Below are 28,000 nucleotides of genomic sequence, written 5' to 3'. Positions count from 1 at the left end.
TACAATCCCAACACTTTGGGGAGTGGGCAGATCACTTGAGCTCAGGAGTTCAAGACCAGCCTGGGCAACATGATGAAACCTTGTCTCTACAAAAAATATTTAAAAATTAGCTAGACATGGTGGTACGTGCCTGTAGTCCCAGCTACTCAGGAGGCCGAGGTGGAAGGATGGCTTGAGCCCGGGAGTCTGAGGTTGCAGTGAGCCGAGATTGGGCTAATGAACTCCAGCCTGGGTGACAGAACCAGACCCTGTCTCAAAAAAAGAAAAGAAAAAAACCCACACTCTAAAAAAGTACTACTAAAAAATAATCCAAATATCCAGGGACTAATTATATTAAACGTGTATATAAGACTTTCACTATACTAAATAAATGCATAAAATGTGTAACTTAGAATAAAATGACTAATTTGACAAAGTAGTTTAAATTGTCCCTAAACAGATTTACATGACTAAAAATTAGTCTTACCACATGAATGATTACAGAGCAACAAAAAAGCTGATAAGGACGACTGAGAAAACAATCATACAAAAGACTAGTGATTTACTCTCATAAGACTGACACCTATAATTACCATCTACCTGATAAAAATCCCCAAAGCAGGTGTGTGGACAAAAAATGCCTCCAATCCATCTCAAAACACGGTTTTTTCTCTTCTCTCTTTACTAGTTTCCTATTGCACTTACTTCCCACCTACTCTCTTCTCTTCTATTAGTCAATATTACAGGTGTTTAGGTATCTAGGAACATGTCTTTCCTTCACCAGTTTCCTCTTTTATCCCCAGTTCAAAAGTGGAAATAAAAAGAAAACAAGTAGTGCGCATTTACATGACAGGCCTTAAACTCAGCAAGAGACCACGTTACTTGATATCTATGTGTCCATAAATCCTATTCCACATGCCACAAATGTATTTCTGACTTCGACACAGACAATACCCATATGACATCTCTGAACGGGGTCTTGTTTTTGTGCTTTTCTTTAGGTTTTAGGCTCTTTTTCTTTCTTTCTTTTTAATTTTTTTTGAGATGGAATCTCCCTCTATCTCCCAGGCTGGAGTGCAGCGGCGTGATCTCAGCTCATTGCAACCTCCACCTCCCAGGTTGAAGCGGTTCTCCTGCCTCAGCCTCCCAAGTAGCTGGGACTACAGGCCCATGTCACCAGACCCAGTTGATTTTTTTATTTTTAGTAGAGACGGGGTTTCACCGTGTTAGCCAAGATGGTCACCATCTCCTGAACTCATGATCCGCCCGCCTCGGCCTCCCAAAGTGCTGGGATTACAGGTGTGAACCACCGCGCCCGGCCGCTCATTTTTTAAATCTAGAAGTTTCTGTTTCCAACAAGGAGCAACATAACTTTCATGGGCCCTTCAAGAACTCACGATAACTTTATGTTTACCCAAGTAAACAATTAGGAATAACCTCCCTCTCTTAACTATATGACCTGAAAGTGGTGAATTAATGAAATCCCTTCCCAGTTCCCTAAACATACTTTCAAATTAAAATAAGGCCTGAATTTACAACCCAGGTTAAATGGATTAAAAGATTAAGGACTAGAGAGCAAGGGCTTTCTCCATCTCACTCTCACATTTCAACCTCAAATTACCCCAGCCCTCTAATGACTAGAGTAGTCACTGTAAAGGCGCCTAATTACCCACAAATTACACCAACTGTAATCAATTTCAGGATCACAGATCAGATTTTCCCAAAGCATGAATCTGCTAATTAAGTTACATGAAAGTCAAACTAACACGCAATTTGGATGTGACATTTATCCACCTGAAAGTAGACCTATAAGTATTTCAATTCACAGTAACAGCAGCTATTCCCTATGGACAGCACTATTACACACTTGGAAAACTGCAGTTGAAATACATGGAAGCGGGAAGAGACTCATCTATGATTCAAGCATTTCCATTTCCAGGAAATAACAAAAGGATTCTCCTGGCAAACCAACAGAATGGCCCAAGACCTGCTTCAGCCTGGGAATCAACTCGTATTCATTTGCTAAGTTATACTGATAATGAAACAAGTTTAAGATACTCACATAGAGAGACACACCACAGCACACACAGCCTGGAACCAGTTAGTCGCATTTTTCTGAATTCTGATGCAAGGAACGAGGTTTGATTTCATGGTTTTGCCTATTTGCTCATTATTAAATCTGCCCACTTATTTCCCGCAAGAAAAAAAAAAAAAAAAACTGGGCCAGGCGCAGTGGCTCACACCTGTAATCCCAGCACTTTGGGAGGCCGAGGCGGGCGGACCATGAGGTCAGGAGTTTGACACCAGACTGACCAACATGGTGAAACCCTGTCTCTACTAAAAACACAAAAATTAGCCAGGCGTGGTGGTGGTGCATGCTTGTAAGCCCAGCTACTCAGGAGGCTGAGGCAGGAGAATCGCTTGAACCTGGGAGGCAGAGGCAGCCGTGAACTGAGATCGCGCCACTGCACTCCAGCCTGAGTGAGAGAGTGAGACTCAGTCTCAAAAAAAAAAAAAAAAGAAAAAATACTTCTCTCCAGCGCTCACAATCTTGTGTAAATAAAGAATTTTCCTTGGACGTGCTCCTACAGATACACAAAGAAATAATTCAGAAATAAAATCCATTCGACCAAAAGGCCAGGTTCAACGAGCTGGGAAGAAACTGCGTGGGTTTTGCGGCTGCGGCTGGAGACTGGTCCGTGCAGCTCTCAGGAAGGAAGCTTCACAGTGGATCGCTTCACACATCAACAGCCCAGTACCAAAAAGGCGTTTCTCAGGAGCCCTGGTGTTGGGGGAGGGCAAGGAAAACAGGTGAGGCACATTCACAAGAGCTCACAGATGAGTCTCGCTGGGGACTACGTGTTATGGGTTAAACTGTGTCTCCACCAACCCCAAAATGATATGTCAAAGTCCTAACCCCAGTACCTCAGAAGGTGACCTGACTTGGAAATAGGGTTGGTGCAGATGCAATTAGTTCAGATGAGGCTGGACTGGAGTAGGGTGGGCCTCTGCTTCAATATAACTCGTGTCCTACCAGCCACATGAAAGCACGGGGACACCCAGGGAGAGTGCTGTGCGACAAGAGACTGGAGTGATGCAGCTGCAAGCCAAGAAACCCCACAGGCTGCCAGCGAGGCCGCAGAAGCTAGGAAGAGGCGAGGGTGGACTCCCCAAGGGTTTGAGAGGCAGCACAGCCCTGCCGGCTTGACGAAGGACTTCCACCCTCCGGGCTGTGAGGAGAGAATACATTTCTGTTGTTCTAAAGCCACGCAGTTTGTGGCACTTCATTAGGCAGCCCTGGGAAATTAATACACCACACTTGAACTTGAGTTGCTTCCTGTTGCCCTACTCCATCCAGCCCCCTCAGCTGGCAAATGCTCTCATTCCACCACAACAGAGCCGCAGGGAATCCCTGGGCTGCTGGGTGGCTGGGGAGGCCCCTCTCCCCTATAAGTGGCACAACAGACTCGGCTATCCCAGGCCCAGGCCCCTGTCCCAATTTTAGTCCTTCTCTCCAGGCTCCCGGCTGCCTCCTCCGGGCCCCACCCTCACCAGTGCCCAGTCCCCACTCCTCCCACAGGCAGCCCTGGCCCTCCAGCTGCAGGACGGGGTGTGGAAGTCCCCTTGGGGTGGGCAGCGCCCGTGCTGCTTCCGCCCACCCCAGTTTCTCACAGAATTTTTAGAACACTTCTTTCAGTTTTGCCTTAAGTAATATCCTTCCCCCTGCCCCAACAACCCCACTCTCACACTGGTGCACTCATGCACACTCACTCTCTCTTACACACAACTCAGCCACAGGCCCACAGGTCTCCACCTCTCACACAAAACTCAGCCACAAACCCATAAGGGTCTCGGTCTCTGTCTCACACACACACGCACACAAAACTCAGTCACAGGCTCAACAGGGTCTCTCTCAACATGCACACATACACACACACCCCTCAGTCACAGGCTCACAAGGGTCTCTCTCTTACATACACAAATGCACACACACAACTCAGCCACAGGCCCACAAGTGTCTCTCTCTTTGTCCCTGTCTCCTCTCTCACACTCTCACACACACACCCCTCAGCCACAGGCCCACCAGAGTCTCTGTCTCTGTCTCACACACACACACCCACATACCCCCCTCAGTCACAGGCCCACCAGGCTCTCTCACTCACACACACACACACACACACACACACACACGCCTGCACAGCTCCACAGGGGCCTGGGCCAGGAGGCAGATCTGAGTACACACACCACCCTGTGCTATGAGTGGCCACTCCCATCCAACAACTGAGACTTTCTGTTACTGGGCCAAGGTTTTCTGCCAAACTCACTTCCCTTATAATGAATGAATTCTCCCTGAGAAGGTTCCTCAGTCCTCCCCTGGAAGCTGACCTGCGATGGCCTAACCCACCTGTTTACCAGGCATGCTAGGACATATGAGACCCTGATAGGTGGACACCAAAGCTCAGCCTGGAACCCCACCCCCATGTGCATCACCACAGCAGAACTTCTTCAGACACACTGGATCCACCAGCTAACACTCCGTAGTCTATGAAGAGAATACGTATGGATTCTAGGTTTGATAAAATCCTGGGCCAGTGGTGGTAACTCAGGCTGAAAAGCAACCATCTCCCAATTTCCACCACTGTTTTACCTACAAGACCATTTCTACCTCTCATTATTTAATCCTCCACAAAAAGTATATTTTGTAATGTGGTCCCTGAGCTGCCTCACCCTGGGCCAATGGTTCTCAAACTTGAGCATGTATCAGAGCCACCTGGAGGGCTTGTTAAAACAGATCTCTGGGCTCCTCCCCTACAGCTTCTGATTCACAGCAGGTCTGGGGTGGGGTCTGAGAACCGGCCAGTCTATCGAGTTCCCAAGCGATGCTGATTTAAGTCTCTGGACCAGTCTTCAAGAAACACTGCCATAGACCGCTCATTTCTCGTTGAGCTCAGGTGACTCCCTCAGCATAGCACACACTGCTGTCGGCCTTCCACCGCCCCTTCCCTTCCTCCCACTTAGGCAAAGCCGGGTTGTGCTCCCTATGACTAAACCCTGCGGGACAGAGCTGATCCCATGGTTCCACCACTCCACAGGTGTGGGCGGGTGAGTGGTTCAAGGTGAGTGCAGACCCACCTGTAAGATGTGAAGGGGACGTCTGCTGGGGAGTACTTCTGAGAAAGTAGCCGGGGGGTTATTTTAACCTGCCTTTGGATGTTCAGGTGGGAGGCTGTGAAGCACACAGACCTCCTGCAAACTTGAGGGGAGATGCACAGCACACGGCGTCCAGCAGAACAGTCAGGTCCAAAGACCCAGGCTCCCAGGTGCTGACATAACCTGCTGAGTAAACCAACCCAGAACCACCCTGCCTCCAGGCTTCTTGTTAAATGACATCATGCATTCTTTATTGTTTGAGCTGGTTGAGTCAGGGTTTTGTTACTTGCTGCTGAAAATAATCCCAAAGCAAAGCAAGCTGACAGGACAGCTCCTCTAAAGGCAACCTCTCAGCACACGTTTACAATGGCATGCGTTCCACAAAGTAATCCCAAAATTTCCGATTTAAATTTTCCATATTTCAAAAGCTGTGTAGCTGAGTATCTGTGGATAATCCACACTTAGAATTAGCATAAAACTAAAGAAGTTATCTAGCATACAGTAAAATATTACTGAAGGACCAACCCTGGGTCTATCTTACACGAGTCATGCTCATTTTTTTCAGGGATTTGCTAGGAACCATATAATACTAGGGCCTAATAAAGTATTCAGTTGCTTCCATACGTTAATCTTGGACGTAGTCTCCTTCAACAGACAGCTGTAGATCTTACTAGGAAAGTGGTTTTCCACTCCAAAGTAGAGAAGTGTGCACTAAAAGAGAGAGGACACCTAGGATCATGCACATGTTCTGTCACTTCATAGCTCTATAACCTTCAACAAATTGTTTTACCTTGATGAATCTGTCTCCTCATCCATAAAACGGGAATACTACCACATACCCACCTGGTTACGTAAAGAAGATACATGTGAAAGCCCTTTGTAAACCATAAGATTTACACAAGGGCAATTACTTAAATCCACTTTTTACGGATTAAGTGGATTAACATGATCTGATTTGAAGAAACAGGATTAATCACAGTCCTAGAAGAATTACTCCACCAAAAATTCATACTACATACACCTGTCATAACTATCAATCGAACACTGGATTGTAATTCAAACAGAACCTCACCTATTGTAAATAATTTAGTGGCAGCAACATCCACAAGGTAGTTACAACCCTCAAAGTCAATGTTGTACAAGGCACGATATCAATATGAACTATTTACTATATACATTTTACAATGGTCCACTTGGCAGGCCACACGCTATGACTATGCTTTTCCTGAAGCTATTCTCTGGGATCCACCTTTAAATGCACCAGTAGGTGTCTGCACACTTCACAGGGGGGCAAATCATCTTTCCTACAGAAGAAGCTCAGTTTTAATCCAACAGGCATGTGTCATTTGGAGCCATGTTTTCCAAATTAAATACTAGAATAAACTGGGTAAAAACAATAGGGACTGGAGAATGTTTCTCAAACTGGGATGTGTATATGTATGTTAGAGAAGGCAATGCAATGGATTAAATATGGTCACCTTCCTGAAACATACATTGTACTAGATGATTTTTGGAGAATAATAAAAAGGAATAAACAGTGAGTAGTATTTAAATTCTCAACAAATGTTGAAGGTTTTTTTTTTTTAATTTCTGAAGAATTTTCATGCTTATAGCAGATTTTAAAAACTACATCCCTACTACTTTTGGAGAAAACATTGAGAAAGACTACAATAAGCAAACAAGACTTTTCCTCATATCATTTATAAATTGGTTGCAAAGACAATGCTAAAACAATGGTTCCAAAAACATATTAATTGGGCACCACACATCTGTGAAATACTGCCTAGACTACCATAGTAATTATTTGTAACATGACAACATTCTTTTGTTTAATTGATGGGGGGGAAATTACTATTTACTTCGGGGTCATATTTCATATGTGGAAGACTCGAACAACAAACTAATACTTTGATGACAATTCACTTAAAACAAGTAACAAGCTCCCAGGAGACCCCATTATCTTGAGATTGGTGTTCCTAGACAGAGAAGACTGCCTTGGGAAATTTCTCCTTTGAGCCTGGGAACTCCAAGCTCTGCTACCTTCTTAAGCAATAAGAAGCTTAATATCACAACATATCCAGAACACCCTCACAGAATTAATACTGCTGCCGATGTTGGAATCCATCCAAAAAGTACATTCATCTCTCACTGACCCAGCGTGGTGAGTGAAAGCAATCTGAAGCACAAAGCCCACTGCGTAAGAGAAGCCGAAACGTCAGCTTATACCTGACTCTCTAGCTATAAGCCTTCCTAAGAAATGTTAAGTTTGGCTCTCAACCGCAAAACATCCAAGTCTCTTCTCTTTCTCACACAGCAGTACCTGCATTCTTGCCTAAAACAAGCTTCTCATAGTCTTTTATTATTTTCAGAGACAGGGTCTCTCTGTCACCCAGGCTGGAGTGCAGTGGCAAAATCACAGCTCATGGCAACCTCAACCTCCCGGGCTCAAGTGAGCCTCAGCCTGCCGAGTAGCTGGGCCTACAGGTGCACATCATCACGCCCCACTTTTTTTGTTTTGTTTTGTTTTGTTTTTGTAGAGACAGGGTCTCACTTTGTGACCCAGGCTGGTATCAAACTCCTGAGCTCAAGCCAATCCTACCACCTCTGCCTCTCAAAGTGCTAGAGGTATGAGCCACCACACCCAGCCTCCTAAGTCTCTTCCTGGGTTGTTGGATTTGTCTAGCTCTTTCTTCAGAACACACATCTTACTGAAAGATTCCATGAAGTTATTTTGCTGTTAAATATTATGACGTATAGCAATAAGTAGTCAAGCCACTGAGTGGCATATGGAATGAAGCAAAGCTGATTCAGACTTTAGTGCTGAGTTAAACCACTTCTCCCAAAGGCAATCTCTAGTCTCAAAAGTAAGGAACACTTGAGTTTCTGGAACTGCCTCACCACATTTACGTATAATCTCCAGCTTCCCCAGACCTTAATTCTACTTTTTTGTTTCAGGAATGTTGACATTAATGAAGTGTTTTGCCTATTTTTACTCTAGACTAACCCTTCAAGATTTTTTTTCCAAAATTCTTAAAGAATTAAGTAATTCTTTAATATGGAATTATTAAAGGTTCAAAAAACCTTTCAATATAAAGATAAAAATGAATACAAACCTAATCACCCTGGTGCTTGTAAAAACATATTATCTAGAAGGAACTAAAAGTGTTTTTAGGGACTGGACACGATGGCTCACGCCTGTAATGCCAACACTTTAGAAGGCTGAGACAAGAGGACTGCTTGAGTTAGAGACTACTGTGGGCAACATAGGAAGACCTCAGCTCTACAAAAACGAAATAAAAAAAATATTAGCCTGGCATGATGACATGCACCTGTCGCCCCAGCTACTGGGGAGGCTGAGGCGGGAGGACTGCTTAAGCCCATGAGGTCCAGGCTGCTGTTCACTATGACAGCACAACTGAACTCCAGCCTGGGCAACAGAGCAAAACCCTGTCTCAAAAAATTAATGAAATAAAAGTCTTTAAGAACTAAAAATTTCAATGAAAACCAAAATTAGTATTCTGATCCTACTGTACTGTTTTTCTGATTTATTTCAACTGAAGGGTAAATAACTATATAAATAAGTGTCAAAAGCTTTGCTAGAAACTTCACATTTTTTTCACCTAAAAAAAGGTTTTTGTGGCTTGAATATAATTTTAATATATACCAACAACCCTGTTTAAAAATCTGTATCATATTAAGGAGAACACCTAAATTATGAGCTCTATAACAGTCAAAAAAAAATTTACATTGTTATAGCTGCACAGACCATGGTTGAATGCATTCATTCTGCAAAGTTCCCAGGACCCACAGTACCCTGTAGAAGGTACCATAATGCTATACATGGATAGAGTGAATAACCCATCCTCTCTAAAAACACACTAACTGGCCAGATGCAGTGGCTCATGCCTGTAATCCCAGCACTTTGGGAGGCTGAGGCAGGCGGATCACGAAGTCAGGAGATCAAGACCATCCTGGCTAACACGGTGAAACCCGTCTCTACTAAAAATACAACAACAAAAAAAATTAGCCGGGCGTGGTGGCAGGCGCCTGTAGCCCCAGCTACTCAGGAGGCTGAGGCAGGAGAATGGCATGAACCTGGGAGGCGGAGCTTGCAGTGAGCCGAGATAGCGCCACTGCACTCCAGCCTGGGCGACAGAGCAAGACTCCATCTCAGAAAAAAAAAAAAAAAAAACCACCAACTACAGTAACTCAGCATAAAAATACAGCCTCGGCCGGGCGCAGTGGCACACACCTGTAATCCCAGCACTTTGGGAGGCCGAGGTAGGTGGATCACGAGGTCAAGAGATCAAGACCATCCTGGCCAACATGGTGAAACCCCGTCTCTACTAAAAATACAAAAATTAGCTGGGAGTGGTGGCACGTGCCTGTAGTCCCAGCTACTCAGGAGGCTAAGGCAGGAGAATCCCTTGAACCTGGAAGGCAGAGGTTGCAGTGAGCCAAGATCGTGCCACTGCACTCCAGCCTGGTGACAGAGCGAGATTCCATCTCAAAAAATAATAATACTAATACAGTCTCTGGGCCAGGCGAGGTGGCTCACACCTGTAATCCCAGCACTTCGTGAGGCTAAGGTGGGTGGATCACTTGAGCCCAGGAGTTCGAGACAAGACTGCCCAACAAAGTGAAACCCCAACTCTACAAAAAAATACAAAAATTAGCTAGCTGTGGTGGCAGGTGACCACAGTCCCAGCTACTTAAGAGGCTGAGATGGGAAGATCCCTTATGCCCAGGAGGCGGAGGTTGCAGTGAGCCAAGATCATGCCACTGCACTATAGCCTAGGTGACAGAGTGAGACCCTGTCTCAAAAAATAAAAATAAAAGAATACAGCCTATAACACAAACACGAGTCCTGTTATTTCAATGGCAAATACAGTTTACAGGCTTGAACATGGAGGACGTGCAAAACTAACAAGTAATCAATTTAAAAGGTTTAAATGTAGAAGTACGAGCTTGCATTCCCTCAGCAGCTCTTCACCCAGGTGTCAGCTCTTCACCCAGGTGTCAGGTATGAGGTTAGGTGCTAGGGAGACAAGTGCATGAGACTCAGAAACTTGGGAACCCTGAGAAAGGTAATTTCCAAACAGAGGAGTAACGGCCTTGTGCTAAGATAAGTGCCGGGGTGCTACGGAAAGCAGGACGGAGGGAGATGGCTGGGGAAGAGAAGAATAAAGTTTTGGCAAAAAAAAAGAGCCCAGGTGAATGACCAGAAAGTGAGACTGGAGGAAGAGGCTGAAGAGGCCTCAATCCCCAAAGGGCTTCTACATCACTGATGCCATGCTCAGGACCCTGCACTTCCATCCCCAAGGTAGTGCAGTCCGTAAAAGGCTGTTCTTCAAAGGGAGGACAGGAAAGGATGTAGGACAGACGCGCACGAGGAGAACAGGATGCGGTGGCTACAGAATGGAGGTAGGAGACCACGTGAATGAGACTTAACCACACCTTGTGACAGCAGGCACAGGAATTGGGGACAGAGAGAGGCCCAGGAGCTCAGTTCAGGACACAGTAATTTTGTGGCACCTGCAAGCTAAAGGAGAACTCTGGGGAGAAGGTTCGATCCACGTTCAACTTCCTTCTATACAGAGTATGTAAAAAGCCAACAGAGCAACAAATATATACACTGCTATGTAGCCATAAAAATTTTTTTTTAATTTTTTTTAAAACCAACGGCACAGGCCAGGTCACCTAGGGACATGACAGGGTGGGAAAATAGGAAGGTCCCCAGTGGAACCCTGGGGAGATACTTCAGGTTAAAAAGTATGAGATCCTATCAACAGGAAAGGAACTTCCCATGTCTTTTTTCTTTCTTTTTTTTAGGCAGAGTCTTGCTCTGTCACCCAGGCTGGAGTGCAGTGGCGCGATCTCAGCTCACTGCAACCTCCACCTCCTGAGTTCAAGCACTTCTCCTGCCTCAGCCTCCCGAGTAGCTGGGACTACAGGCTCAAGCCGCCACGCCTGGCTTATTTTTGCATTTTTAGTAGAGACCGGGTTTCACTATTTTGGCCAGGCTGGTCTCCTGATGTCAGGTGATCCGCCCACCTTGGCCTTCCACAGTCCTGGGATTACACCCAGCCTGGAACTTCCATTTCTGAATAACAAAGAAAAGTGAGAAGTAGTTCCATTCCCTGTGGGGGTCTGAGATCCTTCACTGCCAAAAGCGAGTGTCCCTAAAGATTAAGTCGTTCTTGTCTGCAATTATATCTTCCGGTATGTTGCTGACAGGACAATGAGATTCTCTTCAGGTTCTGGCTCCCAAGATCCACCTTTCACTGGTGTTAAACTATTTCAGAAGAACACATTTTGCTGCTGTTACTACTAATCAAAGTACATTTTAAAAACAAAAAGCCACCAAAAAAAAAAAAAAACCTTTCATAGACATTGTACCTAGACAGTATTTATGATTTTTATAACCATTTTTAAAACCTGAAGTAATATACTACTCATACGTTGTCAATGCTTAAACTTTTGCTATTCAAATACAACTCAAAAAAAGGCTTACCAGACAGAGATATATACAGAGAACCAGACATGCTTCCCAGAGCATTCAATTCTAGTAAGAGCTGAAGTCAGTTCCCCTTTGCTCTCATCGCTGAATTCCCAAAAACGATCTTTCTTTCTCAGCAAAGGAACAGATTACTGTTGATATTTGAGAATACCCAGGGAAAAATGGGGATAAAGAGGAAAGAGGGAAGAACGTTTTTCAAATACTGCTTTTCTGGCTTTCGACCAAATACAATTACATAGCATCCACAGAAGATGAAGGCAGGAAAACATAAACAAAATCTTCAATGAGGCCAATTACCCTGAAAGCTTTCCCAGACTTTGAGGTAACAGGCAAGCTGCTCTAGGAAGCCTCCTGCCCAGAACTCACACTGGTCCCATTCCAGCCCCACCTTGGGCAGTCTTGCCAGTAAAACAGAGATCTTCGATTCTATCTGTCCAGTCACAGACATCAGTGCTTCCTTTACATTTGGGGAACATGCTAAGACTGCCTCACAGTCAAATGTATTTCTCAAGTCCCAAGTTAGGAGTGACTCCTCTGTATGGATTCTTAAGAGACAATGCATTCATTCTGTGGAATTGATAAACGGTGCTTCTATTGACTTTAAGTCCACCTGACCATCATTAAGCTGGTATCATGGGGTAGTTATTAAAATTAAAACCACAACAAAGTTTGAAAAATGTGTAAACAAATGTTAATAACTTCATAAATAAGATTAAGGATAAATGACATTAAAACAGCAGAGCAAATCTAATATTGGATTATAACCCAAAGTATAAATATCCATGAGCTCACAAGATATAAATAAATGAGAACTGACAAATCTCCCATACAGAATTTCACATAATTTGTGTCGGTGAAGCTCAACTTCACTTAATGACTTGCCTCCAAAAAGGACATTAGGGAAAAACTAGTAAAATGTGAATAAAGTGTGAAGTTTAGCTCATAGTAAGATACTAATGTTGGTTTCTCAGTGACAAACGTACCACAGTAATATAAGATATTAACATTAGGGTTAAATGGGTGAGGGGTATACAGGACATGTCTGTACTATCTTTGTAATTTTTCTATAAACTTAAATCTACTCTGAAGCAAAAGTTTTCTTTTCAAAGTAGCAAGAAATTAGATGGGTTTTGGGGAAGTTACAAAATTAAGAAGGTAGAAGGTAAATGAATAGTAAGTACGTAGCTGACTAATTTACCAATCACAGAACATTACACTTACAGAGCTACTTCTTGGAGACAGCTCCAGAATCTGCATTTTCAAAAAATGGACACAAAGGTTTTTAAAAGCAGCATCCCACCCACATCATGATCATTTCTTTACACATGAGGAACAGACCTCAACCCAAGAAAAGCCAAAAGAAACAAAGAGGCTTACAAGTCAAGTTTTTAAAAAGTAGAAGTAAAAGAGAAAATACTGGAATATTTAATATCAGGAAGATAAAACATCTAAATCAAGGTTGATCAGACTGTGAACTATGATGTATTGAGTTTTAAAATGAATCCAGGCAGGGACAGGAGATTGGAGGCTGATGGCTAAAGGGTAAGGCACTTCTTTTGAGAAGACAAAATGTTCTTCTAAAATTGATTGTAGTAATGGTTATACAACTCTGAATATGCTGAAAACCCACTGTGTACTTTAAATGGGTGAATTATATGCTATGTGAACAACATCTCAATCAAGCTGTTACCAAAAAATAAATAAAGCCAGTAGGTGATAAAACAAAATGCAATAGAAAATAGAATACATTGCAGGCAACAAGAGTATTATTTTCTGAAACTTTAATTCATTTTTATAAATAAATAAGTACATCGATTATACACATGTATATATTCATACATCCATATATATGCTTGCAAGTACACAGGCATGATGTAAAATTTATTTTTTTATATGTCATCGTCAAAAAGGACCCTATTCTCCCTCATTCCCACATCTTTCATTCTGATAATCTGATGCTGTGTGAAAAGACCAATAAGGATGAAATCTACGAATACCCTAAAGTTTGATTTTTGAAAAAACTAGCAAAAAGAAACTAGTCCTAAATAATAAGAATGGAGAGAACTGCATCTACAAAAGAAAACAAATACAAAGGCACTTGCAACACAGCTGTCTATGGGCTGCACACACCCACACCTGGGTCTGCAGCCCTGGCCTCCAAGCTCCAGAGAGATATCAACTCTCTACCCGCCATCTCCCTGTAGATGTGTCATATCAAGTCTGAGATTCCTAGGAGGCAGCCGAACACAGTTTCTGATTCCTTCCCCACTAAATCCTTTCCCGGCACAGTCATCACCATCTCTCCAGACATTTAAGCCAAAATCTAGATGCTTTCTCTCCGTGATTTCTCTTTCCCTCACACTCCACAACAAATTCAACAAGTAAAGGATCTGTCCCACCTCAAGAATATATTCAAAATGTTCCATTTCCCTCCATCCACTACCAACCCCCTACCCTGATATCAACATTCCTCAACTTTTCTTGCTCCCATACACCCAAAAAGGATGTTTAAGTTGTGTCGCATTTACAATTGTGAGCATTTACCAGCTGTAAAAATGTAATCTCTGCCACACTGTACATACTGGTATTTTTAATAAAACTCACAATCCCTTTTTAAAATATATTCAATGGAATCTAAATACCACTGAAATGATATCTATCTTTATGCTTTTTTTTAAATACAAAAATAAACTTCATGGCTGGATATCTTATGTTGTTCCTTTTCCTCCATGAAATCATTTCTATTCCACATCACCCAAGGAATTTTAACTGAATACGAATTTATGTTCAAAGCCTTCTGCTACAAGACTATAAATACAAATTGAAATTTCAGGTTTTTAAAAAATTTTTCCTATGACCGTAAGGCCTAAATATTTTTTCCTCTGAATTAAGTCATCAATACAGGCCAGGCGTGGTGGCTCACTCCTGTAATACCAGCACTCTAAGAAGCTGACGCCGGTGTATCACCTGAACTTAGGAGTTCAAGACCAGCCTGGCCAACATGGTGAAACCTCATCTCTACTAAAAATACAAAAATTAGCCAGGCGTGATGGTGTGCATCTGCAATCCCAGCTACTCAGGAAGCTGAGGCAGGAGAATCACTTGAACCCAGGAGGGGGAGGTTGAAGTGAGCCAAGATCACACCACTGCATTCCAGCCTGGGTGACAGAGTGAGACTCTGTTTCAAAAAAAAAAAAAAAAAAAAAGTTATCAATACAATTTGTATTAGTATAGTCGGATCCCTGAGGGATTGGTTCCAGGACGTCTCAAGAATGTCAAATTCTGAAGATGCTCAAGTCCCTGATATAAAATGGTATACAGTATTTGCATATAATCTATGCACATCCTCCTGTATACTTTAAGTCATCTCTAGATTACTAGTAATACCTATTCTCTTAAAAATGGAATTCACAGGGCCAGGTATACCTAATACAATGTGAATACTATGTAAATAGTTTTTATACCGTATTAAGGAATAATGACAAGAAAAAGTCTGTACATATTCAGTACAGATACGGTTTTTTTTTCTGAGTATTTTCGATCCAGTTTGTTGAATCCACGAATGCGGAAGTCACAGATACAGAGGGCCGAATGCATACAATTGATCAAAGCAACAAGTTCTACAAATTTTGATAGGTAATTAAACATAGAAAGTAAAATCTTATTGAAAATGCATCCTTTAATGAGATGAACAGAGCTGTTCTCCCCCCAGCTGCTTCACGTGAACATTACTTACTACTAGAATGAGACAGGTTTTTTATAAACTTAATCCTTTTTTTAATCTTTTTTTTTTTAATGTAAGTACTGAAAAAGCTTGTTGACATAAACAGACGAGTATGGAAATACCTTCATTACAGCACTGTCCCCACATTCTCTAAACTACCTCAGTGTTTCATCTAAAAATCACATAGTAAGCCATCATTAAAAGTAACCTGAATGATCTATCAGTTGTCAAATTCACCGGGTCCTCCTTCAGTTTTACTAAAAGCAACAATCTGAAAACCACCAAAGTTACTAAAGAATTTGTCATCTAATCAGAGTGGATCACTTTTTCCTAACAAACACCAATATTTCAAATTGTCTCTTTGCCCAAAATGAAGCCAACAGCAGGATTGGGGCTGGCTGAAAGATACAGCTTTCTTTTGTAAAGTGGAGAAATGAGATTGTGAAAGCAGAGGGGGAAAATGGTAACTTACAACTCAGACAGATCAGCTTTAGGAGATACATAGACCCTGGGGATCTGGAAGCCTATTCCTTGTAAGTTATCCTCCTACTTATACACCACTTAGAGTGTCTTCGTGTAGCTCCAAGGGACCCAATTTGACAAGTGACCAAGACTGCCCCATGGTATTCTCTTAAAAAATGGAATTCACAGGGTCCAGTGCAGTAGCTCATGCCTGTAATCCCAGCACTATGGGAGGCCAAGGCGGGCAGATCACTTGAGGTCAGGAGTTTGAGACCAGCCTGGCCAGCATGGAGAAACCCCGTCTCTACTAAAAATACAAAAATTAGCCAGGCATGGTGGCATGTGCCTGTAATCCTAGCTACTTGGGAGGCTGAGGCAGGAGAATCGCTTAAACCCAGGAGGCGGAGGTTGCAGTGAACCGAGATCATACCACTGTATTCCCGCCTGAGGGACAGAGTGAGACTGTCTCAAAAAAATAATAATAATAATTCATGTTTTTTGATTTGCTAGTCTCCTGCTTAAAATTCTTTAACAATTCATACCACACTTAAAAATAAAACCCAAATTCCTTACTGTGACTTCTAAAGGCCTACACACCTTATCTCACCATCCTACAAACCACACTGGACTTCTCCAAGTTCCTGGATCGCTGGCAGGGCTGTCAGCCTCAGGGCCTTTGCACCTTCATTCCCTCTGACCAAAGTACTGTTCCCACTGCTGTGTGGCTGCTCCTGTTTCCTCCAGACTTCAGCTGGAATGTCACCTCCTAAAAGGAGCCTCACCTGACCACCCCATCCACCTCATTATTCTCTACCACAGGAAACTAATTATTGATAGCTCTTGTCATAAGCATAATCATTTTACCTACAGTAAAGACCTACTTGCCCACTACACGAAACAGAGGTCTTGTTTGTGTTTCATGCTCACCACCCAGCATGGTGCCTGGCACTCAATAGATGTTTATAAGCAAGAGGGAGGGCACAAGTACATCATGGAAAAAGTGAAATGGGTGAGTGGCGAAGGAGGGGCCATTTCTAACAGCTTTCTAAACAACCTTATTTTAAAACAAAGTCGTATTAATTTATTAGAGGGTATAGGCAAGACAAATGCCAAAGAGAAAGGTGTATTACAGGTTAACACCAAACACATAAACACAGACATATACTGAGACTTCAGAGAGCACCCAAAGTAGGCAGGGACACTCAGCATGCAGGTTTCCAGCCCCATTTTTTCCTTACCTTTGTTCTTGAGAAGGCTCCTCCAGACCCTCTTCAGAATCACCCTGTTGAAAAAGAACATGTGTTAACCGTTGCTTCTTTCTTTTCTTTTTTTTTTTTTTTTTGAGACAGAGTCTCTCTCTGTCGCCCAGGCTGGAATACAATGGCGCAGTCTTGGCTCACTGCAACCTCCACCTCCCGGGTTCAAGCAATTCTCCTGCCTCAGCCTCCGGAGTAGCTGGGACTATAGGCACATGCCACCACACCTGGCTAATTTTTGTATTTTTAGTAGAGACAGGGTTTCACTATGTTGGCCAGGCTGGTCTCGAACTCCTGACCTTGTGATCCACTCGCCTCGGCCTCCTGAAGTGCTGGGATTACAGGCGTGAGCCACTGTACCCGGCCACCCCTGGGCAAATCTTATAGTCATCTTGCACTGCTCTCCTCCCTTCACCTCCTACCAGAAAGACCTACCCACTCACAGGAAACCCAGTTCCTACCTGTCATTTCTTCCAACACAACAGCCCACACCGTCAGTAGCCCGGCTGCATTAGAAAGACAAACGCAGCTTTCTCCTCTGCCTGCAGACTGCTGCCTGCAACCATCCTGTGCACCATCGCACTCTGTGCAGCACAGACCAGTCTCCTCCTATCACTCACTCTTTATCACCCTTATCACACAGTAAGGACCCAGCACTCCATGTCATTGCGTCAGTCCCTGCTCAAGAACCTACGATGGCTCCCTCCAGCTGGTCAGATGCACACCAAGCTCTTCACCAGCATGCAGCACTGTCCCACACAGGCCCTGACACACCCAGCCCTACCCCTACAACCACACTGCAGCAGGCACCCTGGGCTCCAACTGAAAATGTCTGAGCAAAAACGATGAACTTCACTGTCTACCAGGCGAGGCTCTGGGCTAGGCCCCAGGCACACACTTGCTGCTGCGGATCTCTAAGGCCTCCCTTGTCCCTAAGCCTTAGCTGACCTCTCCAAAGCAGGGTGCCTCTTCTCTCAGTTCCTATATTTCAGCACTTGACTGTGGTCCCAGGGTATTACCAGTCTGATCTTGCCAACCACAAAGGGCAGGGTCAAAAGCATGTAATTCCCCCACTGCCTCTTGGGAAGTGCCTCAGGGCCTTTGCACTGCCTGTTCTCTCTCACCACTTTCAAAGATTGGTTCAAATACTGCCCTTTCAGAGTGGTACACTTTGACCTCTTAAAACTGCAACTCACATCACCACCCCACATTGCCACCACATAACATGTATGACCTTCGAACTGACTAAATTACTTAAAATTTATTCTCTGTCTTGTTTACTGTCTATCTCTATGCTTCCATTTAGACTGCAAACATCACAAGGGCAGGTGTTTTTTCTTTTTTGTCTACTGTAATAACATCCCTGACACGCACTGCTTGGCCTGCAGTACGTGCTCAATAAACATCTGCAGAGCTGAGTATGAGCCAGCTGTTTCTTAACTGCATGTGGATATGACTATTATGGGAACTTCACTTAGCAACTTTTTCTGAATCAAAATAGAATGTGACATGCTTTCCCTCAGACACAGAAACTTTACCACCATAATAGTGTTTTTCTGGTCAAACGGTACCGAAACTCACACAACATACGTAATGGCTAAAACCTTGGGCTCTGTAGTTAAACACTCACTGGTTTAACATCCCAGCACTGTCACTTTCTTATTACCTTGAGCCAAGTAATTTCGCTGCTCTGTGCCTCAATTTCCTCATCTGTAAACTTCATAGTCTTTAGTGTGTTCATGAGTTAATACTCATAAAGAATTTAAATGATGCCAGCAGTGCCCAACCCATGTTGTTATTTTTTCATGTTGATAGAAGTTGATTAAACCAAAAATAAATCTCTATGACAAAAAGATTACCAAATACTGGTCAATGAGTCACTGGAGCAAGATGCTGTTACAGAACACAGTACCTGTGATAACAAAAACTCAGAATCTCAGTGTATCATTTCCTGTTTCACTTTCTACCAATTTCCGTTATCTACACCCTCTGACTTAAGATGCAGGAAAATCAACTTGACAATTTTAAAAGCAGATTCTTTCTTATTCATCAGTGTATCTCTGGGGACCTAATGGGCCCGCCCTAAAGGTCCATCTTTGCTAAATGAACAAATAAGGGCAGTGGAGCACCAAGCCTGCCCAGCACTGCCCAGCACCAACATGATTCTGTATTAGGTAACAGCTGCTCCTACTCAGCACCTGTCCCTGGTTCCCAAACCTGCTAACCATGGGGCACCAGGAGTGAGGCTTCTCTTCTCAAAGAAGTCTCAATGGATTGAAAGAACAGATTCTAGACTGCTCTTCTTGCAGCTAGAGCTGATTTTTTAAAATGTGATTGTCAAACAATACTAGGAAATCAACATTTAAGGCATTTCACCTGTTACCAGCAGACTTAGCCAACCTCATAAATAGGGGAACTAGGCAAGACACTGACAACTGCCTCTCCTCCACCAGGATGACTTCATGGGCAGTACTAAATGTCTACTGTATGCAGGACACTGTGGCCGCAGCAGGGCACCAACCCTTAGCAGGCCAGACCCTCAAAGGAGAACTCAGTTAAGGCAACAAGGCACGCACAAGATAAAGGAGAAAAACAAAGACACGGGCCGGGCGCGGTGACTCACACCTGTAATCCCAGCCCTCTGGGAGGCTGAGGCAGGCAGATCACAAGGTCAGGAGTTCAAGATCAGCCTGACCAACATGGTGAAACCCAGTCTCTACTAAAAATACAAAAATTAGCCGGGCGTGGTGGCGCATGCCTGTAATCCCAGCTACTCAGGAGGCTCAGACAGGAGAATCACTAGAACCCAGGAGGCAGAGGTTGCAGTGAGCTGAGATCACGCCATTGCCCTCCAGCCTGGGCGACAAGAGCAACACTCGGTCTCAAAAGAAAAAAGAAAACAAACAAACAAAAAAAACAAAGACACTACAGGAAACTCAAAGAGGGAGAAACGATGACAATGCCACTGCAGGGCAGGAGTCCAGAAGGACAGGCCCTGAATGAACAATGGGGCTGTTGCATTCATTAATTCAACAGATACGTGTTGGACATGCTTGGCCAAGGGTCGGGCTGGAGTGGGCGTCCCAGAGGACTGACACAGAAGGCCCTGCAGGGCACAGCAGGTCAGGTGGACATCACCTATGCGTGGATCACAAGGAATCGCAGTTTCTGACTTTGAAGGCAAAGTAAAAAGGTACACGAAGCCGTATCCTGCATACACCCAATTACTTCTTGAAAATAAGCTAATGAAACACCTGTTTGGTTTCCACACCATCACCACTTCTCATTCAGTGTGCTGTAGTGAGAGCAGAGGAAAATTTCTGTAAATGTAAGAATAAAATCACATATATTTTTCCTCCTTCCTCTCATGATCACCATGGATATACAGTTTGTATGTTCCTACACCAAATGATTTTATGACATGAGAGTATATAACAAAAAGATAAGATTAATACAACTTTACAATCACAGAGCACACAATAGGGCTGAGTTATCAATACTATTCAGACCTTTCAAAACAAGAAAGCTGTTCACGCCCTCCAGTGACCAAATCTACCAGTCAGCTCAGGGACCACTAAAATAACAGGTAACCTACAGTAGGCGCTCACTAAGTTCCAGGCACTTAATCTTCTCAAAGTCTTCTGAAACCAGCACCATCATTCCCCAGACTTTGCAGATAAGAAAACAGGATAAACAGGTGAATTTATGGAGCTAAAAAGGGATAGGGCTGAGATTCAAACCCGGGAGACCTAGCCAGAGGTTGACAGTTTACAACAATTCAGTTGTCGTATTTGGTTTTACTAATAAGTTAGTAAGTTCTTGATCACTTAGAGACCCATCATTTAAAAAAAAAACAAAAAACAAAAAACAAATGACCTAATCAACAGGAGACATGTCCAAAATAAATAACTATACAAACAGTGTTGGCAAATATGTTAGTGTGTTTTCTTTGTTTGTTTGTTTGTTTTTTGAGATGGAGTTTCGCTCTTATTGTCCAGGCTGGAGTGCAATGGCGCGATTCACGGCTCACTGTAATCTCCGCCTCCCAGGTTCAAGGGATTCTCCTGCCTCAGCCTCCTGAGTAGCTGGGATTACAGGCATGCACCACCATGCCCAGCTAATTTTGCATTTTTAGTAGAGATGGGGTTTCTCCATGTTGGTCAGGCTGGTCTCAAACTCCTGACCTCAGGTGATCCACCCCTCTCAGCCTTCCAAAATGCTGGGATTACAGGCGTGAGCTACCGGATGGCCAGTATTTTATTTAATGCCACATCCTCTAAAGTTCCTATTGCATCTACTACTGACAAATCTTAGCCTCTGAAACCATCTTTCAGTCTTCCTGCATGAAAGAAACCCAATGTACTGGTTAATTAAGCAGAAAACCCTCAAATTTAAATAACACCTATAAATATTCTTTTCAACAGACTCCATTTGACACATATGAGGGAATTTTTGCTGAAAAAATTCAAAATACTTTGAAAATAATTCATTTAAAATAACTTTCTTCAAAACTCTCTGCAGCTTATGAGATACATATATATACACACACGTGTGTGTGTTTGTGTGTGTGTGTGTATCTCCCTTACCCTTGGCCCAGGTATAAGCAGGGCAAGATAGCTTCTAAAAGGATTACATAGAGACAGGGATGAAGTATTTAGAAAATTATTTTGAATACCAGTTTCACTTTCATTATAGCTTTGATTAAAACAGCTTAGCTATAAATCCCTCTATAGTGAATATCCCGGTTTCTGAATTCTGACATCTATTATCAAAACAAATTGTATTATACATATAAACAAACCAGAAATTAAGAACTGTATAAAATAGGCCAGGCATGGTGGCTCACGCCTGTAATCCCAGCACTTTGGGAGGTCGAGGCAGGCAGATCACGAGGTCAGGAGATCAAGACCATCCTGGCTAACACGGTGAAACCCCGTCTCTACTAAAAATAAAAAAATTAGCCAGGCGTGGTGGTGGGCGCCCATAGTCCCAGCTACTCAGGAGGCTGAGGCAGGAGAATGGCATGAACCAGGGAGGCAGAGCTTGCAGTGAGCCGAGATCACGCCACTGCACTCCAGCCTAGGCAACAGAGGGAGTCTCAGTCTCAAAAAAAAAAAAAAAAAAGAAAGAATTGTATAAAATAACTTTTAAGCCTATAAATAATCATATCATAAGCCTTGACATTTCCATCTCTGAGCACACCTACTAAATCTTCAACTAACGCTCTAACAAATGAGAGTCTATAATACTAGACTCAATCATCTATAATTTACTTTCCTTTTAGTCTGGGTTGGCTTCCAACACTAGCAAGTAAGAGGTAGAAACTACAATTGAGCAAAAACGCGAATACATATACATAGATATACACCAGTGCTTCTCAACCAGGGCAATTTTGCTCCCCAGGGACATCTAGCAATGTCTGGAAACATTTTTAGTTGTCAAAATCAGGAGGGGGTGGGGGAGAGGGGGAAGCAGCAGTGAGTGCCACTGGCGTCTAGTGGGCAGAAGCAAGGGATGCTAACTGTTCAGCATCTCACAGTGCACAGGACAGCCCCCACAACAAAGAACTCTCTAGCCCAAAATGTTACCAGTGCCACTGTTGAACAACTCTGATATACACAAACATAATTAGTTTTTAAATAAATACATCCAGTTAAATGTGGTTCTCGCATTTAATACGATGGATTTCTACTGTTATTTTTATCTTTCTGTATCCTCCAAACAAAACACATATGTATATTATTTAAAATCGGGGGAAAAAATCCATTTGAGAATAAATTTTTAGGAGAAGGAGAACCTATCTGCTCCTCATCCTGATGGGGCCTTTTCTCAAAAGACCTGTCTCATTCAGGCTGCTGGTCTTCAAGGAGGATCCAGGAAAATTCTCCTCTAAAATCACCTCTCAGCCTTGAAGCTGTTATTCATTGGCCCTAATCAAAATGAATATTCCAAATATCTCAAAACCAGCACACTGAATGTTTCACATAGGAGGTCTCGAGAAAACTGAAATGTAAAACTGGACAGCCTCTCCAGTAAAGTTATAGCTAGACATCCTGTTTCCCTAAACAGCCACAAGATGCAACACAGAATTAAGTGCTGCCACCAACGTGGGAAGTAATGAACATCTTAAAAAGTACTGCACACAAGCTGAATATTCCCTTATAATTCAAGCCACTCCCACCCAAACAATGCATTTTGGATCACTACTGTTACTGGTGAAAGGCAGTCAACAATATTATATTTCAATGTGCACACTTCACAGTCAATGGGAATTTCTTGTAAAAGTTAAAAGACAAAAGCTTTGCAGTACTGTATCTGTTGCAGCAATAAACCCTCTATGATGCTACAGATTCCCAATAAAATGTAATTATTTTTCTACATGCAATCATCATATCATCATACAGAGAAAAAAACTTGAAATTCAAGTTCTTAAGTGGGTGTATTTTAACAGGAATTAAGGGCACTTGGAGAAAATCCAAGATGACAATCCTTTAAAGTCACATCTTCATCCCAAAACTACTTAACGCTAATGGCAAATACCACTCTAACATTTATGAAATCAATACTCCTGTTGTCCTCAACCTCTTAGCCACTTGCCATCCACACAGCACCAGCTCACTTAGGGAACAGTGTGCACCCAGGACACCCACGGCCGAGCAGACCGCTGGCCGCGTCCCTGCTGAGGTGGCCTGGGTTCCCACCTTCTGAACTTGGGGCCAGCCTGACTCACGCCCTGTCACATGGCGTGGGAGGAGCTGGGAAGGCCACCGTTGCCAGGTTGCCAGGTGTTCAGGCTCGGCCCCTAACGTTTATTTGCCTTGCAAAGTGGCCCGAGCGCCTGTGCCTCTTGGACAGGGGTTGGGGAGGACCAGCGGCCTCCCCGCCTCTCCTCCCTTGCACACCCACAGCCGCCCTGTCACCTGGTCGTCCTCACCTGAGTGGGCAGCAGGAGTTCCCCTTCTTCTGCCTGCCACAGCTCCACCACGTTCGGCAAGGGCTCAATCGCTGCAGGAACACCAAAAAATACAGCATGTTTTTAATGCACGCTGAAGAAACGCTTCCTGTTTCCCCTACCGTCCCTCCGTGCCACCCGCCTCACCAAAACACGTCTCTTTTTCCTCCCAGGAACAGAGGCCATCTGAGGGGCGAGCCAAGGATAAAAACCCAATGGGCGGGGTGTGAGCCGGTGGCCCCTCGGACGCGAAGGCGACAGCGTGCAGGCTCGGGGTGCTCATGCTGGAGGGGGACGAAGTGGGATTGAATACACCCCACGGGACACTCCGGGCTCCGCAGCCCGAGCATCTGGAGTATGGACCCTGGGCGGCCAGGCTCGGGGAAACAAAGCTGCAGGAAGCCGGGCCGCGGCGGGGCACCCGCGCGCGCCACACAAAGCGGGGGCTGCGCCCCGGGCGCAGGGGCCCGCGCACAAAGGCTCCAGGGCGAGAGCGGCTAGCGGTCCCCAAGCCCCGCGACTGCCCCGCTCTCCAGCTGTACGGGGCAGAGGGGCGCGGGAGGGGACGCTGTGGTCAGAAAATGTTATCAGCGGAGAATTGCAACAGCTTTCCTTCCTTCTCCTGCCCCTTTCCCTTTCCTCCCTTCGCCCTCTTATAGATTTCAGCAGTTCCCTAAAAGAAAGAGCGGGGGCGGGGTGGAGAGGCAGAGCGAGCCCAGCGGCGCAAGGCTGACCTTGTCCCTGAGCCCCTCCCGGACGACAGCAGGGCAGCAGGACCTGGAAGACGCCCAGCAGGAGGTTCACGGTCGCGGCGGTGCGGCAGTAGCAGCCGGGCTGCGGGCGTCGGAGCCCCGCCATGCTGGTGCTCGCGCTCCTCTCCGGTGCTCGCCGCACTCGCCACTAGCTCGCTGGCGCCCCAGCTGCCTCGCCCCGGGCCCGCCCCCGTGCCGCCCCGCCCCGCCCCGTGCCGCCCCCGCCGCCGCCGCAGCTGCTGCAGCTCCAGCCCCGGGCGCGCCGTTTGGTCTGAGCGCGTGTGCGCCGCAGATAGGGAGGGACGGAACGCGGCGGGGTGCGGGGGAAAGTGGACAATGCGAACGCGGCGGCCGCGGGCGCCCCGCCCCGGCGCGGAGCACATGGCCGCGGGCCCGCCCCGCAGCGCGCACTCTGCGGGGCCCGGGCGCTTTCCTCGGCTCGGACGGTGTCGCTTAGAACTGTCCGCGGGGACTAGCGGCCCACTTTTGCCAAGTGCATTTTCATGAACTTTTGGGTGGTTGCCGCTTTGTTGAGGCGCTCGGACCACGGTCGAGAGATTACCCCCGAGGGAAGAGGTGGCGGTGGAGGTGGGAACGAGGAGTCGCCAAGCGAGAGGCCTTGGACGCAGGATATTAGTGGAAATAATGCAGTGGTTGTCAGGAAACGCGAGTGCAGCCACATGGCCACTGCCAGTTATGCAGCGAGGATATCCGGTGGCTGCAAAGTCTGTAATTTAGAATAAAAAGAGCTCTCCCAAAACCCGAGAGGCTGACCTCAGCGCCGCGTGGCGGTAGTGCGCCCGGCACCCTCTGTGGACACTGTCCAGGTCCTGACAGGTGGGGAAGACTTCCTAGGGGATTTATAGCTTCGAAGACCCTGCAAATACTCCCTTTTGAAATTATATTGCAAAATTCAGCCAGCCTCTCCTGAAATAAGGTTGGGGTCGAGGATGTGGCCAGTTGCCTGTTTCTATCATTAGTAGGATAATGGAAGTAATACGTGAAAATGTATTTCCTGGTTCCAGGTTTCGATGTCTATAACTAACAAGTCCAAAATCTGGCATCTCTTTAAGTTAACATCCTGCCTTTACCAACGAAGTCACAAACAAGGGCTTATTCAGAAATCAATTTGCATAACCTAGAAGTATGGGCAATCTTATGATTTTTTAAAGTTAACTTACTGCTTTCACTGTAGCTTGTATGAAATTCAGAGAATATGAACAATATAGTATGAAGAGGGGAAGTGATGGGACACACCTGTTTACATTGATCCTCTGTTTAATTGCTTCTGGTGCTTTACAGGCCAGACTATAGAAAGCCAGTGCTTGCATAGCAGACACAATCCTGAGAAGGACAAAATGAAGTCTAGATCCTCTCTCCTAAAGACATAATACAGTACTGTGAACACAGTCTCACACTGTCTGCATTTAACTCCAAACAAGGCTAAATAGTCTAATTGCTTGGCCAGACTTAACATGTAAGTAGATTAGCATAAATATAAGTTGTTGATGTGAAAAAAAAAAGAGGGGGGGGACACTTTGCATTTTCCAACTTGAATACCTCCAGTAGTCTCTGTTCCATACTTTTTTCTGTATTCCTTGACAACATCTTCCTTTATTTAGCAAGGATCTCCAGTGCCATCTCAGTGTGCCCTTTTTTTCTCTTCACTTCTCCAAGTTTATATTTGCCCCTTGGATTCTGAAGGTCCCCCACGGAGTTAAAGGGAACTCCAGTGACAGGAATATTTGCACAGCCCACTTAAGCAGTAACTGCACCTTCAAAGTTTATTTCTAAATGGAAGTATTCTCATGGGCCTATTTATTTACAGAATGTAATTTTAAGTCCTCGTATGACTATAATACATGTAAAGGAAAGCAAGCAAACATTGACAGCCTAACTGGTTTTATTAAACAGATTTAAAGTTGTGATACAAAAGTTTTTTGCTAACATTTAAATTACTTTACTCTTTTACTAGTAAAGTCTTTCCCATACTAACGAGTATCACAGCATCAATAGAAATGACTTAAAAGATAGAGTAACATTGAGATGGACCATATGTAAATACTGCTGTAGCTTTTTCTGAAACTTTGTAAGGCCAGCTTAATTTTTCAAGTTGTGGTCTTGTGGACTTTACAAAATGGGTAATGCTATTTGACTGTTGTTCACAGAGCCAGAAGCATGTATCTGCAGTGCCATGGGGTTGGAGAGGGATACGGGATTACACAGCTGTCTTCTTAGATAAATCTGACCTACTTAGCCTCCTCTGGAGTTATTTTTCATGCTGACTCATGGACAACAGGAAAGTTATGGCCCATTAAGCAGCATCCATGTTTTGGAGTAACCTTGTTCTTCAAAGAAGACTCCTGTGTCATTTGTGCTATATTTCCATTATTCCCCTTGTCAGTCCTAGATATTGTCACAGAATATTAGAGCTGGAAATTTTTTAGAAATCATTTAATAGCCCAACTGCCTCATTTTACAGAAGAAACCAAAGCCCATAGAGAATTTTAAAATCCAAGTTATAGAGCTCCTTTTAAAATTTTTATTTATAAATTTTTCTGAGACAAGGGTAATGATGAAAAAGGCGGGCCGGGCACGGTGGCTCAAGCCTGTAATCCCAGCACTTTGGGAGGCCGAGACGGGTGGATCACGAGGTCAGGAGATCGAGACCATCCTGGCTAACACGGTGAAACCCCGTCTCTACTAAAAAATACAAAAAAACTAGCCGGGCACGGTGGCGGGCGCCTGTAGTCCCAGCTACTCGGGAGGCTGAGGCAGGAGAATGGCGTGAACCCGGGAGGCGGAGCTTGCAGTGAGCTGAGATCCGGCCATTGCACTCCAGCCTGGGCGACAGAGCGAGACTCCGTCTCAAAAAAAAAAAAAAAAAAAAAAAGAAAAAGGCTAGGTATGGGAAATACCTCGATCTAAAAACTAATAATAATTTTCTTTAAAAAGCGAAGGAGTCATATTTAATTCATCTTTCCTTTACACCCTTTAAATCTATGAATTAGTCCTATGGTGCCCTCCTCCATACTATTTCCCATACCTAGCCTTTTTCTTCATTACTACCCTGATCTCACTCTTTCACCCAGGCTGAAAGGCAGTAGCCCAATCCTGGCTCACAGCAACTTCTGCTTCCTTGGCTCAAACAATACTCCCGCCTCAGCCTCCCAAGCAGCTGGGACCACAGGTGCAGGCCACCAC

The 28,000-nt window shown here is 44.4% G+C and overlaps 1 protein-coding gene across 12 annotated transcripts in view; it reads right to left on the bottom strand.

The window, feature by feature from the left end:
- TMEM131L (transmembrane 131 like) overlaps window positions 1-24,946 on the bottom strand; it is a 170,345-nt gene extending 145,399 nt beyond the window's left edge. For 10 of the 12 annotated variants that reach the window (XR_013417346.1, XR_013417347.1, XR_013417343.1 and 7 more), the window contains exons 1-3: window positions 24,779-24,946; window positions 24,027-24,097; window positions 17,075-17,118 (exon numbers count right to left, since the gene is read on the bottom strand). Coding sequence is in view for 6 of the 12 variants with exons in the window: in XM_015139364.3 (XP_014994850.3) it covers window positions 17,075-17,118; window positions 24,027-24,097; window positions 24,779-24,902 (239 nt within the window). In the remaining 6 variants the exon portion in view is untranslated. Of the gene's footprint in view, window positions 1-2,041; window positions 2,762-17,074; window positions 17,119-24,026; window positions 24,098-24,778 lie in introns of those variants that run through there. The other 2 variants (XM_078002379.1, XM_078002380.1) reach the window with 1 other exon arrangement.
- Window positions 24,947-28,000: the final 3,054 nt, after the last annotated feature.

The sequence above is a fragment of the Macaca mulatta genome, chromosome 5, assembly GCF_049350105.2.
Source record: "Macaca mulatta isolate MMU2019108-1 chromosome 5, T2T-MMU8v2.0, whole genome shotgun sequence".
Taxonomy (NCBI): Eukaryota; Metazoa; Chordata; class Mammalia; order Primates; family Cercopithecidae; genus Macaca; species Macaca mulatta.
The sequence above is the reverse complement of the archived record's forward strand: the minus strand, read 5'-3'. Positions and strand labels throughout refer to the sequence as shown.